Source organism: Oryctolagus cuniculus, chromosome 4, assembly GCF_964237555.1.
Source record: "Oryctolagus cuniculus chromosome 4, mOryCun1.1, whole genome shotgun sequence".
Lineage (NCBI taxonomy): Eukaryota > Metazoa > Chordata > Mammalia > Lagomorpha > Leporidae > Oryctolagus > Oryctolagus cuniculus.
Window position 1 is genome coordinate 75699962 of NC_091435.1, and position 15384 is coordinate 75715345.

Consider the following 15384-nt stretch of genomic DNA (forward strand, 5'->3'; position numbering starts at 1 on the left):
TCTCCCACATGTGTGACAGGGGCCCAAGCACTTGGGTCATTTTCTACCACTTTTCAGGGAGCATTAGCAGGAGCTGGATAGATGCAGAGCAGCCAGCAATGCAAGGAGCAGTTTAACACTGGCCCCTCTATTTCTTTTTTCTTTCTTTTTAAAAACTTTTTTATTTTATTTGAAAGCCAGAGTTACAGAGAGAAGCAGAGACAGAGAGAAAGGTCTTCCATCTGCTGGTTCACTTCCCAGATGGCCGCAATGGCTGGAGCTACGCCGATCTGAAACCAGCAACCAGGAGCTTCCTCCGGGTCTCCCATGCAAGTGCAGGGGCCCAAGCACTTGGGCCATCTTCTACTGCTTTCCCAGGCCACAGCAGAGAGCTGGATCAGAAGAGGAGCAGCCAGGACTAGAACTGGCGCCCATATGGGATGCACCACAGCGCCCGGCCCCTTCTTCTTTCTGTTTAAAAGTTCACTTGCTACATCGATGGCTTGAGCGAGGCTCATGAAAGGGAATGTGTGTCTCTCATCCACTGACAGGACAATTGCTGTGGCGTCAATGGCCCATCAGACTGGCAGAAATACACGTCTGCCTTCCGAGCTGAGAATAATGATGCCGACTATCCCTGGCCTCGCCAGTGCTGTGTCATGACCAATCTTAAAGAACCCCTCAACCTGGAGGCTTGCAAACTAGGAGTGCCTGGTTATTACCACAATCAGGTGAGTCCTCTCTCCTGCCGAGACCTGCCGGAACATTCTCCCGCTCTTTATGAGAAAGCATGGTCAGCTGTAGATAACGCTCTCTCAGAACAGAATGCTACATCCTTTCCCCCAACCTCATGTTAACCATTTCCCCCTTCTCTGTAGATAAACTGTGAATGCCCTTTGAGAGCTGCTATGAGGAAGTTTGCATTTTAATAAAACAGAACAGGAGATTTGCAATAGCAGAACCCAACTTTGTTTTAATGAAGTGATTTTACAGTGTGTAGAATTGGTATAGAATTGTATTGAAATGGTTTCCTTAAACGGAGATCTGCTCTGCTTTCGCATCGTATAAATAGGAAGGGATGATATGCACACAGAATGCTTTGCCAGCTCCAAAGTAGGGGCAATTTCTGAGGGCCAGCGAGGTCACTGCACATTCACATTCCTTTTCCAGCGGAGTGTGACTGTGTTTTTAACAGAGTATTTTGCTGGAGATTTAGGAAGTTCACATATGGTTTGTTTTTTGAGGAAGTTGTTTTCAGGCAGAGGAGGCTGATAAAATGTTCACGAAGCATTCACTGAGTCCTTACTAAAGGCCAGACACTGTTCTAAGTGCAGATGCTAATTCCACGGATGCTGAAAAGATGGCGCCAGTGTGTCCCCTATTTGACTGAAACACAGAAATGCTCATCCGAGCACAGCCTACGTGCCAATGAGGCTTGGTAAGACTTCTCAAAGGCTCTCATGGGGACTCCCATATTCCTGGAGTCAGCATCCACTGACATTGCACTGTCATGCTCTATACTGCCTTGGGAGCTGCCCCCTTGTGGAGGGTTCTTTAAATAGTTAGAAAATGTCAGGCTCTTTAGTTTGGGAGTAAATATGACAAACTGCATGTCCAGCACGCAGGACACCACACTGCTGATCCTGGTGCCAGATCTGGCAGGGTACCCAGACTAAGACTGCACATAAATGATCCAGAAAATGAGAAGGAAGCAAGGTAGATTATTTTGCAGTAAGTGTCAAAGCAATCCTCATTCAGCCTTATGGCCACATTGTTCTGGGCATTTAAAAAAAAATCAGTTATAATCAGACTTCTATACAAATTAAATGTATTATTTATAATCATAGTATGCAATAGAACTATTACTCTCAGTATTAATAAAATGCTTTCAATATTCCAACATGGGAACTGGCTCGTGTGAACGAATCTCAATTGGACTGTGCTTGTGTCCAAACTATGTCATCTCTTTGAAAGGGATGAAAAGGACATTTTCCCTCAGAGAATCAGTTTATTTCATGGAAACACTTGCTTCCCCAGCACATGTGACATTCACCAGGACAAGCCTAAAAGCACAGATGAGGAGAAGATGGACTGTTTTCCTCTTGCTGGCGTGGGATCTATGTTGACAAACTGTACCCCTTTCCCTGAGAGTTCCTTGGCTTGGTCTATCCCTAACACCTCCATGCAAACTACCTACCACTATCTACAAACTGTCGTCACTCAGCCCCCCTCAGGCACCAAACTCCTGAGTCCTGAAATTCCTTTCCCTGTAGCTGATTCCCTATGCTTCTCTCATTCATTCCTCTCCCTCATCACAGTCCCTTATCAACCCTTTGTGATTCTCCCTAGCCTAGGGCCCCAGACTCCCATACACCACTCTTCTCCCTGACTGACAGGTCCTACTAACAATCCTTTACCACAAAGCAAATGTGCCGTCCCAGTCCTTAGCAGCGTCTACTTCTATGATTGCATCTACCACCTTGAGCTGTAGTATGTCTTATTACATATCTATTTTCTTAGTTGTATTTATTACTTTTTGGACACACAAAGAGATAGAAAGGGAGACAGAGAGACAGAGAGTTCCCTTGTACTCGTTCACTCCTCAAATCCCAGAATGGCTGAGAGTGGACAGCTGCTGGGCCAGGCCAAGGGCAGAAGCCAGGAATGCAATCCAGGTCTCTCACTCCAGTAACAGAAATCCTATTTGAGCAATGGCCACTGCTTCCCAGAGTCTACACTGGCAGAAAACTGGAGTCAGGAGCTGGAGTCAGGAATTGAACCCAGCACTCAGGTATGGGATGCAGATATCTTCACCACTGGACCAAATGCACATTCCTCACACTGTGAGCCTCCCTTAAGGGTCATGTATTATTTAATCGCATAGCTTTAATACTTAGCACAGGGGCCAGTGTCGTGGCTCACTTAGTTAATCCTCTGCCTGCAGCGCCAGTATCCATATGGGCGCTGGTTCTCGTCCCAGTTTCTCCTCTTCCAGTCCAGCTCTCTGCTGTGGTCTGGGAAAACAGTGGAGGATGGCCCAAGTGCTTGGGCCACTGCAGCTGCATGGGAGACCTGGAAGAAGCTCCTGGCTCCTGGCTCCTGGCTTCAGATCTGTGCAGCTCCGGCCATTGCAGCCATTTGAGAAGTGAACCAATGGAGGGAAAACCTTTCTCTCTGTCTCTCTCTGCCTCTCTCTCTCTCTGTCTCTCTCTATAACTCTACCTGTCAAATAAATAAATAAAATCTTTCAAAAAATCCTTAGCATAATGCCTGGCACAAACAGGCACTGAATGACTGTTTGTAAATGAACAAAGAAATGCCTTTCTTTCCCCCCTCCATGTTGTAGCTTTTCAAGATCAACAATGCACAGATTTGGTGCCAAAACCTTTGCAATTAGCAAAATTAGGGAAGTCATATATGTGGTTAAAAAAAAAGTATAAATCAACTAGAATTTCACATAGCAATTCAGATACAAATATGTGTTCTACACTGATCCATCTGCCTCAGAAATTCTATATGCAAATTCTGACCATTACGTTTCAAGAAGATTATTTTAAAACTATGGAAGATCAAGAAAAGCACCACTAAGATGAAAAGGCACAAAATTAGAGGGAGTTAAAGTAAAAAAAAGAAAAACAAGGCTTTTATCTATATGAGTTCCATGAAAACAAGACCCCACTTGTGTCTTGTCCCAGCCAAATGATGAGCCCAGCACCAGGTACCTGGCATACACAGGCTCTTATGTATTATTATTATATAAATGACCACCTCCCAGGTAGTCATAAGGATCAAGTTAGTAGTTAATAAACCAACATTTTGTAAACCATTAAGTGTGTTGCAAATGATGTTATTATAATCATTACTTACTATCAAGTTCTATTCATTCTTTAAGTAATTGCTAAGTGTCTACCACATGCCAGACACTAGTTCTGGATTCTAGAGATTCAACAAGGAACAAGACAAAATCCCTGCCCTCATGGAGCTTGCATTCTACTACAGGAGACGTGTTACCATCACATGGTAGAATTCAGGTAGTTACAAATACATGATCATAGATAGAGCAGGGTGGGTATATAGGGTGTGATGCAGGAAGGGGTATTTTCAGGAAAGGGTAGTTGTCGGGAAAGGTTTTGTTGAGTTGACATTTGCGGAGTTCTGAATTCAGTGAGGCAATGAGGCACTGGAAAATTGGGAAAAGGGCTGTAAACAAAGGAAGCAGCAGGTGCAATGGTCCTGAAGATGAAGCAGTCTTAGCTTTTTTGGAGTAATATCAAAGAGGCGAGCATGACAAGGCCAGAATAAGGGAAGATTGTGTAAAAACAAAGATGAATCTAGATTTTGTGAGTGGACTCAGGCTTCAAGGTGCAGGGAGGAGGAGCAGTTAGCGGGCTATTGCTAGGAGTTGCTTATGTGTTGGATACTACATAACAGAAAACGAGTTGAGTAAGGATAATTCCCATATTTTTCCTCTGAGCCATCTAGGTGAATGGAGGTGGCTGTAATGTAAATGGAGAAGAGGGAAGGGGGTGAAATCCAGCAAAAGTGGGGCATCTGCATGGATGAACAAGGGACTGGGGCGGTCATAAAAAGCAGAACCTCAAATGGTCATCTGGAGCCACTGGGTGGAGCCCAAGCCCCAAGATCAGCTTTTCTAGGCTGTTTGCCTCTGGACTCAGTGGTGCATGGAATCAGCCCGGGGTTATTCCATTCCCTGGGCATCACCTGTGATTCACGTCAAGGCTGAGCTCATTCATAGGGCAGCTGGAGCCTGGTTCGCGTGCTGCACTCCAGGGCTCTGCCTAGTGAGCAGTGTGCACATACAAATACTTACGCATTATGACATGCACGCATGAATGACTCAGCGAATAAAGTCAATTGCTCTTTCACTCGCACACCATGGCCCCTCAAGATCTCACTAGGGTTCATTAACATTATGTTGAAATACATTGTCAAATAAGAATTCGGGGAGCATGACATAGGGTTTCCTTAAGTGATTATAAAAAATGGCAACTGAAGACCTTTGGTTTTCATAGATCAGGATTGTTTCTGTTCAAAAAGAAACAAAAAGTAACTCTGCCCTCAAACTACCAATAAAAGGCTTGAGAAGGAAAGCAATTTCAAATTTTATTAAGAATTATCCACTTATTAACTATGGAAAACAATATCTTGCTAAAATAATAGCACTTTTGCTAGCGTGGTTGAGTGATAGAGCACAGGTAAACATGAGAGAGAATGCAAGTTCGACAGCATTATTCATACTCAGCAAAGCACGGCCGTAGCTGACTGTCCACAGGATGTGCAAACAGCCGATTTGTAAAGCAGGACTTTGGAAGGCATTGATTCAAACAGGAATCGGCTTTCCCAGTGTTCTCTTCCCCTTTTCCTCTTGGTCGCCTCACAACAATGTGGGATCACCCCTTCTCCAGGGCTGCTATGAGCTGATCTCTGGACCGATGAACCGACACGCCTGGGGAGTTGCCTGGTTTGGATTTGCTATTCTCTGCTGGACGGTGAGTATTCCTCAGCACGTGTTTCATTTCTCAGAGGATGATAATAAGGAGAGACATCGAGATTACCACTGGTTACGGCAACCGCACCAGAGTCTAGAAAAGACCCCTGACCCGAAGGCTGGTCAGGAAACTTCGGCCACCAGAGCAAGGACAGTGAATTCCTGTGAGCAGTGAGGTGGGAGCCTCCCCCGCCAGGGAAAGGGTGTGCCTACCTATGCAGATCCTGCGGCTGATGGGAGCTCACCGGCAGCTGGAGAACTCTTTCCCCTGCCCAGCCCTCTTAATGAACTCCCTCCTGCTCCTCCCAGCCTCCAGATCTCATTAATTCATTACCACTAGCTACCAAAGACCTCTGCTGTCTTTAAAAAATCTTTTAATTTTTTATTTATTTGAAAGGCAGAGTTACACAGAGGGAGGGAGAGACAGAGAAAGACCTTGTATGCACTGGTTCACTCCCTCAAAGAGCCCCCAGCAGCCTGAGCTGAGCCATCCTGAAGTCAGGATCTTCTTCCAGGTCTCCCACTTGGGTGCAAAGGCCCCAGCACATGGGCCATCCTCTTCCACTTTTCCCAGGCCATCAGCAGGGTGCTGGATTAGAAGTAGAGCAAGCAGGACTCAAACCGGTGCTCATATGGGATGCCAGTGTTGCAGGCAAAGACTTAACCCACTATGCCACAATGCCGGCCCTGACACCTGTCTTGATGGAATCTGCCCAACACTTTTCTGGCTCAGCTCCTTCCAAAGAGCTACCTCTACCAGTCTCAGGATTTCCTACCACCTACTTTATCCGATGCACATGTAGCAGGACTTTAGAGTGATGGTTCTCAGCTCTGGCTGTACACGAAAACCTCCAAAAGGAGCTTTAAAAAAAAAAAAAAAAAGAAAAGAAAAAATGCCTGGACACCAGCCTCTGAGATCCTAAATTCAGGCAATCTGGGGGCCGAGCTCAGGCAGTTTTCTTTCTGTGCTACTCTATTTGCTATCAAAGTTAAGAACCAGTACATTATAGGAACAGTCCCAAACTTCTTTTTCAAGAACCACTTCACACTCTGAAAAGTATTGAGGACTCCAAAAAGCCTCTGTCTATGTGGCCTGTATCTATTGATAGTTCCCACTGGAAATTAACTTAGAACTTTTAAATATTTATTAATTCATTTTTGAAATAAAAAGTCAATTATATGTTCATGTAAAGTATATTTTATGGAAAAACTATCTTACAAAACAAAAAAAATAGTGAGAAAATTGGCATTGTTTTCTACTTTTGCAAATCTCTTCAATATTTGTCTTAGTAGAAAACAGCTAGATTCTCCTACTTAATCCTCCATTCAATTTGTTGTAATACATTCTCTAGTTTGAGAGAACACACCCTTCATTTAGACAAGGAGTTGATAAAAATCAAGAGTGCTTTAATAGACTTATCTGAAGATACTTGTGTCTTCAGATTTTTGTATTGATAGTATACTTAATTTCACAAATGATAGTTTCTTAAAGATCAGCTACAATATGAAATCTAAAACCACATTGATGATTTTTTTCCATGTTCTTTTATCTTGGGTTCTGTGGCATTCTTTGGGGGCAGCCATTCTGGGTCACAAGTGTTTTAGGAGAAAGGGGAGGTCTCCTGGCAGGAGAGGTCCAATTCTAGAAAGCAGGAAGCTCTTACCGCAGACAGGTAACTAACTGGAAATCCTATGAACTATGCAGGGGGATAATGAGCCTTGTTGGGAAGAAGAAAGAACTCCCCCAGGGAACTGGTTTAGCACAGAAGTGAGAGGAGCAACCCTACAAGGCAGGAAGGGCAGTGTGGAGGGAGAGACAGAGAGAACTGGGGCCAGAAACCGGAGAGCAGGGAAGCTGGCTCTGAGGGGAAGGTTATGAGTGATGCTTCAGGGCAGGGTGACTCATGGTCACATCTGGCCTTGTGATGTTGCTTCAGGCAGGACTACTCTTATGCCACCCGGGCATATATGAATCTCACCCCGTTTTCCCCCAAATATGAGATATTTCTAAAACAATTCTTTTTTTTTTCATTCTAGTTTTGGGTCCTCCTGGGTACCATGTTCTACTGGAGCAGAATTGAATATTGAGCCCAAGTGTTACCCACCATACCTCTCACCCTACTGACGCTGGATTTGGTGCTGGAACCTCCCCTGACCTAACATTCCTCATTTGGGCTGCACAGTAACCTGAGCAGGACTCCCTCAACTTTCCCAGGCAGATGGTATGCACCTCCTTAGGCTCTCAGTCTCCTGAAATTCTCCTAACTCATGTTCTTCACCCTGGTCTAGAATTCTGCAACTTTTTTTTTATTTTTTTTTATTTTTATTATTTTTTTTTATTTTTTGACAGGCAGAGTGGACAGTGAGAGAGAGAGACAGAGAGAAAGGTCTTCCTTTGCCGTTGGTTCACCCTCCAATGGCCGCCGCGGCCAGTGCGCTGCGGCCGGCGCACCGCGCTGATCCGATGGCAGGAGCCAGGAGCCAGGTGCTTTTCCTGGTCTCCCATGGGGTGCAGGGCCCAAGCACCTGGGCCATCCTCCACTGCACTCCCGGGCCACAGCAGAGAGCTGGCCTGGAAGAGGGGCAACCGGGACAGAATCCGGCGCCCCAACCGGGACTAGAACCCGGTGTGCCGGCGCCGCTAGGCGGAGGATTAGCCTAGTGAGCCGCGGCGCCGGCCGAATTCTGCAACATTTTTATAGACAGAACGGGTAAAGTAGATAATAACTCCTCCCATCCCAGTTTATTTTGGAGATATAAAGACATCCAAAGGCATCTGCGTCATCATGATAAGCCAGGAATATATTTGGATAGCAAATTTTCCTGTATTTCTCACTGGTTTCTAAAATAAACCTTCCAGGACTTCCCTTGATCTCAGCACTGACAGGTGTGATAAGTAAAGCAATGACGGCTGCAGTGTATCTTTCGTCTCTTGTTCTACAGAGGCTGCTGCCTTTAGAGACCTGGTCATGTCTCTTGATGTCACCTTTGCATTCTTTTATTCTCTAGAACAATCCCCCACCTTGAGCTAACAATGGTTCAAATTTCCTCCCATAGCTGGCAGAGTGATATGCGTGTAATAATCTCAGTTCTCCAAATGCAGACTGTGGAGACAAAGAAGATTCCTGTTATATATTTACTCAGACTTCGCTCTGAATGTCCCAACTCACAGCTCCTTTCAAACAGGATAGAAGCAAGCTGGCTATTAGAAAGGGTGGTTTATGGGAATCGTTGTTTCTGTCAAAATATTTCTGTTTCCATTTGTAGCCCTGAAGGAAGTTCTTACAACACAACATTTTTGGGTCCGATCTTATAAATAAAGAAGGCTCTAAAATATGACCGCTTCCTTTCATTTTTACCAGCATCATAATTGGCCATGTACAAGTCTACCAAAGTGGGTTTTCCAATAGGAGAGCCTCATTCGTGGGACTGAGCGGAGGAACTGTGCACACAGGGTGTGAAGCCCCCGTCCCTGCTCTACAGTGAAACCTTTGGGCTTCTATGTTGCCTTTTACCCTTGCTCCTCCTAGACTTAACCTGGGAAGTGGTAATGGAGCAAATGCACTTCTGATCTTCTTTCTTCTGAACTTGGAAGCCATGGAAGCATCACCAACTCCAACTCCAACTGCCAAGCTGCAGCTCTTACTAAGAAAATGGACCTGTCTCTCGGAATCCCATTCCCAACCACTGCACACCCCTGCTGGGTTCCTGAGTCAGGCTGAGCGCTGGGGCTAGGGATAGGTAAGGGGAGAGTGGAGGGCACGCTTCTCAGGTGCACCTGGTGGTAAACCTGGGGCAGGAGCCTGATTCTGGGCAGAGAGCCAAAGGTTGACTCCTCCCCTGACTTCCTGTCTCTCTCTCCAGGACAACGGTATCTCAGGTAACAAGATACAGTGCACCTGCATTTGGCTGACGTTCTCTGTGGTCTTCTGCAGGAGGTTACTGTGGGCAAAGGTTTCGTCTCCCTCTCTACACTGTGGGTGCCTTTTGCTTCCACCATTCTCAAGGTCTCCTTGTGCTCGCCGCTGGCTGAGAATTCCTGCCCTAAACCCTGTCCTGCCTTCCCTCCCGGGCCTTCATGCACCAAAATGCTCTCTACAGAATTCCCTTTCCCCTGTGAGTGGATCTCAGCTAGGGCAAAGGAAAGCCTTTGGAGAAATTCATTCATATGGTGGAGTGAGTGATAACCAGTCCCCATCCCTCAGTCTCTCAGGTGTTTTCCTGATCACTGGAATTGGCCTCTAGTGGTGGAATCCAGGGCAGCAACTGGAATAGGAAAGAGCCCTCCCTTCACACACCTCCACTGTAACTAGGATGAGAAAGGGCATTCAGCTAACCACTGTCCCCCGCCCCACCTCTACGGAGCTTCCTACCTGGAGCCCCAGTCTCAGCCAGCAGCAGGTGCACATCCCACTCTGGATGGAGACGGGCTCAGTCCTCCCACAACCAAATCATGCCCTGGACATAGGCACCCTCTATGGCCAGACCCCAGCACTTGGAAAGGACACGCCTTTCAGCTGGGACAAAAAGAGACACCTGCGGATTCCCCTGCAGAAAGACCACTCTCAGGACTTCTGCGCTCCGCGCTACAGAGGTCTTCATTTAATCTCAGCGCAGCTTCTGTTCCGCCCAGTGCCTGCTTCCTGCTTCCACTCCCTTCTGCCTGCTGGCTCCGCGACTGGCAGCAGGGCTCCTGTAACCCGGGGCGCTGCAAGCCACTGCTGGGGAACGCCCTCGCCCGGCGCCCTCCACACCCGAAGAAGGGACGGACAGGGGGAAGGAGTGGCCTGAGGAGCTGGCAGTTTGCTGGGCTTGACCGCGGGCCCAGCCAAGGCCGCCTTGTGAAACCTCCCCCTTCAACAGTCAGCCTGCTGGTTCGGCGGGCAAAGAACAATTCCCACCTAACCCAGAAACGTGCCCCCGATGGATCGTCCCGCGCTCTGGGATGGCCACGTCCCTCGCAGATGCCCGCTCAGGGCCCTGGCAGGCAGCATTGGGGAGCCTCCGCGGCTCCTACTCATCAGCCCAGTCACTTTCCCCTCCCCCTCCCTCCCCGCCACAGATCAGCTAAACAAACAGGAACTGCTTCTCTTTCAAGCAATAAAGCCAATACTTTGTGGCTTCCCATTAAGAAAATGATGGTCATGTGACTTGAAAGTGCAATCTCCCGTCACCCTCACCCTCTTACCCAACCATCTGGTCAGCTAAAGGGGCTATGCTTGGAGAATTGGGAGCTGGGCCGCTTTTGCATTTCTATAAACTGAAAACAATTTCTTTGTTCTTCCGCATGTAGTTATTTCCTCGGGGTTCTCTTCCTTGTCTCACCTCACTCAGATTCTTCTCAGCTCCTGTCAGCTAGACTAAATCAAAGCAAGCCACAGGAGGCTGGCTGTAGGCTATCGGGTTGATTTTGCCTGTGATGTTTTTATAATAAGGTTCACCTGGCCCCATCCAATGCAGAGATCTGAAAACATCCTGGAGAGGAGGAGGATTGCTGAGAAACACTGCTCCAACCTTCTCCAGTCACCCCCTCTCCAGCACACACTCTCTACCCCCATATGCAAGTCTTCAGGGGACAGTCACATCCTGGGTCTAAAGAGAAATGGTGCAGATAGGCACTACTTTTTCTAGTGGTCTCTACCACCAGCTCCCAGAGGAGGGGAACCAGCACAGCCCTGACGTCCACAAGGTGGCCTGGCATCAGGACTAGCCTCTGCTCTTCTCTTGTTACACAGAAACCCAACCACAGCTGAGGTCACTGTGAGGCCACAGTAAAATGAGGCAAAGCAAGGTCACTTCATCCTTAGTTTCACACGAAAACAAGGTCACTGTGCCACCTGCAAAATACAAACACCTCCTTTCTCGGCTGAGACAAGCAACAGCTGTCTTACCAGTTACACACATTTACTCTGCTAGTCTCCTCCCTAGAAATTCTACTGAGCTACACAAAGACAGGTCCCCACCTTCCGACACCATCCAAAACAGATCAAACCCAGCTTTTTTAGACCCTCCCCAAAGGGCCCAACCAAAGCCCAATTGCTATATTAGGTTCTATTAGTGACTTCCTTCCATGGAGCCACTTCACGGTTCTCCACCGGGGGTTCTTGCTCTCTGAAAAGGGTACAATTCCCCTTTTTTCCCACAATGGATCTCCAGAACTGATTCCTCTTGACTGCAGTCCGTATCCTTTGATGAGCACGTAACCCAATTTATTTACCTGCCGATGCATTCCAGGGGTTTTGTGCTTGAAAGGCCTTGACATTTTGCAAATAACTCTGCCCATCCACATTTCCTCTATTCATTAGCTTATTCATTTATCTGGTACCACAAAGTCACTACAAAGACAATGCTTGGAGTCAAATGCTTACCTCCAAATCCCAGCTCTGCATGACTGTGACAAGTCACTCAGCTTCTAGGAGGGTCCTTCAGGAAGACAGCCTATCACCTCATCAGCACAGGTCAGCGAGGACTCAGTAAGAAATCTAAAGCGTGCATCAGAACAGCTAAGACTGTAGGAGACACCTAACAGAAAGTAACATCATACATCTGGTCTGAAGCTCTCAGCACGGCCCTTCATCCCCAGGAGCACACCAACTGATACCGTGTTGCTGCGATTTCTTGCAATGAGCTTGATCACTGAATTTATTGGTACAAATTTACTGGCCATCAAACAATAGCTATCAGTTGATATCTGTCCTGTAAAACTCCTACTTGGTAGCAGGAGAATGTATTCTATGAGAGCAGCCCAGTGCGGGCCACACGGTGGTGATGGTCTTGAAGGTGGAAGACCTGAGCTTGACCCCGACTCTGCCATTTTCAAGCCGTGTGATTTCTGGACCCCCACTCCTCATCTGCAGCAGCAATGAAGTGTGTGTGCAAACACCACAAACCTACTCTAAAGCACTATAAAAACGAAGGGCCGGTGAGAAAAAAATCAATAAAACCTTCACAAGAGCACACTCTGGGACAGGGATCTGTGACGGCCAAATAGTCCGCACCCATATAATCCTGACCAGTTCACAGTAGGCATAATCCTCTCCACAGTATCCAAAACTCTTGGCCTCTTGATGGCAAATGACTGTTCAGAAACACCCAGGGAAGGAACTGGGGTGGGGTGGGGGACTCTGGCTCCTCTGAAGCGAACTCCCCAGCCCGGCTGTGACATGAAAGGGAGAGTGGTAGCAATCAGCAAGTGGGCAGTGCCCACCCAGTCACTGTGCCTGAGCTCCCAATGCAGGTCAAGTGGCACAAGGGTCGCCTAAAGGTCTCCTGGGGCTGGCACTGTGGTACAGCCGGTTAAGCCACCACCTGTGATGCCGGCATCCCATATGAGTTCCAGTTCAAGTCCCAGCTGCTCCACTTCCAAGCCAGCTCCCTGCTAAATGCACCTGGGAAAGCAGAAGATGGCCCAAATCCTTGGGCCTCTGCCGCCCACATGGGAGACTTGGATGGGCATTTCAGTTTCCTGGCTTCAGCCTGGTCCAGTCCTGGGTGTTGCAGCCATTTGTGGAATGAACAAGCAGATGGAAGATTCTCTGTTTCTGGCTCTCCCTCCCTCTCTCTGTAACTCTACCTTTCAAGTAATCTTTTTTTAAAAAAATCATCCTCCTAGGCCTTAGGTGTTAAGATACCAAATAAGATGCCCACTTCTCATGCCAGAGTACCTAGATTCAATACCCAGCTCCAGTTCTTAAGATTTTAGAGAGGTAGACTTACAGAGACAGACAGAAAGGACTTCCACCCACTGACTGACTCCCCCAAATGGCCACAATGGCTGGAGCTGGGCCAATCTGAAGCCAGAAGCCAGGAGCTTATTCTGGGTCTCCTAGGTGGGTGCAGGGACCCAAGCAATTGGGCCATCTCCCACTGCTTTCCCAGGCCACAGCAGAGAATTGGATTGGAAGAGGAGCAACTGGGACTTGAACTGGTACCTATATGGGCTGCCAGTGCCACAGGCAGAGGCTTGGCCTACTATGCCACAGCACCAGCCCCCAAGGTCCAGTTCTTGTGTTCAGCTTCCTACTAACACGCAACCTGGAAGACAGCAGGTAATGGCTCAAGTAATTGGGTTCTTGCCACCCACATGAAAGACCTGGATTCAGTTCCCAGCTCCCAGCTTTGGCACGGCTCAGTCCTGGTCTTTGCGGGCATTTGGGGAGTGAACATGTAGTTGGGAACACCGTCTCACACTCACTCTGTGCCTTTCAAAATAAATACAGAAAAAAAAAACACACTTTGTAAAACAAAGCAAAAAACTATCTTCAGCTTGAAGAAGTTCCACAAGAGGTCCTTGAAATGACTCATACACTATTTTGATAGAAATATGTGAAGAGCAGTAAAGGCAGAGAGTCAATGGCTTCCAATTTTTTTTAATGCAGATGCCTTGCTAATAGTAGGAAAAAATGCAGGGAGTGCCCACACGGTACTGGCTATATTGTTTCCACTGAGTTGTCAAATATGGGTCCTCAAGTTCCCTGCACATGCCAGTGTGTTCCATTACTTCCCCAACCATGACAAGGGACCCACAGCCTCCAAACTGCAGTCTGTTCATACATTCATAATTAGGAAAACTGAGACAGAACCCTAGAGAAAGGTTTTGCAGAAACCGAGGGGAGGGGAAGGGGAAGGCTCATTCAATTCACTACAGCTCCATTAGCAAATCTCCCAGGAACGAAAATCTTTGGGCAACACACTTGAAAGCCATGAGGATCTCCTTGGTAAATAAAGACAATATAATTTTTTACTCATTGCATTGAGTTAAAAGTAAACCAGACTACCCTAGGTTGTGTTCAGGATACGTATCTTCCTCTCTAAAGCTCTGTGGTAGAATGAGAAGGCCACGCCAAGATGGCCACTGGCAAGCGAGTGTCAAGTTACTCAGGAATGGCTTTGGAAGCCCCCTGGGAAACCACCTGAGAAACCACTTGGCAACAGAGCCTGCCTGGCAACAGGCTGTGATTGGTTAGGGCATAAACCTCCCCTTGACCAGATTGGCTGCCTCGGCTATATAAGCTGCTGTACCAATTGAAATAAACAAGTCTGCGGGCTGCTTGCCTCTGGCCCACTTTCACCGGACTGCCAGGGTCTGTGTGGTGACTCCACGCCTCTTGCCTCCACCGCACTCCTCCTCTCAGAATGAATCCACTGTGTTCATGACATGTATCTTCCTTTCTAATTCTCCTTGCCCATTTGAGTGGTGACTCCTTCTGACTTTCTTGAGAGCTCCAAACCCTTCTATTTCCCCTCCCTGCTTGGGAAGAATTCAGTATTTTTTACACTTATTGACTGGCATGTATTGATGTTAAAGTTTAACAGTTAAGATGTCATATGATGATGATGGATGTGCTTCCCGGAGCACAGCTGCATAATACTGGCTTAAGAACACCCATATCTAGATTATTTATGTGTCCATTCACTCACATAGGCAAACAAAGTATTCTTATTGCTATTCTAACCCAGTCATAGGGACAGTTCCTGTTACCTTGATTCTACACCCCTCCCAAACCACTGCCACCACTCATGTCCCTGTCCTTCAAAATCTAAGGCTTCCCAAACGGGCCAGCTCCACCCCTGCCCCTCCCATAACCAACAGGTGTGCCCCCAAGGTCAGACCTCCTACTCCCATTCTTGATTACAGGAAAAGACAAGGCACAAGAGGACTAAGAGAACAAAAACCGGGAGAGGGGATGAGACACAAAGGTGCCTCCCATAGCACTGCGGCTGGTCATCCAAGGGGCTTGCTCAAAACAAGAGGCGAGGGAAGCAGGATGAAAGAGGGAGGGAGTGGAGGGTTGTTTCATCTGCTCTGTTTTTAAGCTGTTTAGAATCACAGATCCTGAAATGAATACATCTGCAGGCCTCACATAACAGCAAAGGCAAGATTGAGCACCCAAAGC

The 15384-nt window shown here is 47.2% G+C and overlaps 1 protein-coding gene across 2 annotated transcripts in view; it reads left to right on the forward strand.

Moving 5' to 3' along the window:
* Positions 1-8824, forward strand: part of UPK1B (uroplakin 1B) — a 30986-nt gene extending 22162 nt beyond the window's left edge. Inside the window, exons 6-8 of one of the 2 annotated variants that reach the window (XM_002716674.5) lie at positions 531-710; positions 5406-5489; positions 7526-8824. In XM_002716674.5, coding sequence (XP_002716720.1) covers positions 531-710; positions 5406-5489; positions 7526-7576 — 315 coding nt within the window. In that variant the 3' untranslated portion in view covers positions 7577-8824. Of the gene's footprint in view, positions 1-176; positions 711-5405; positions 5490-7525 lie in introns of those variants that run through there. The other variant, XM_070072177.1, reaches the window with a different exon arrangement.
* Positions 8825-15384: the final 6560 nt, after the last annotated feature.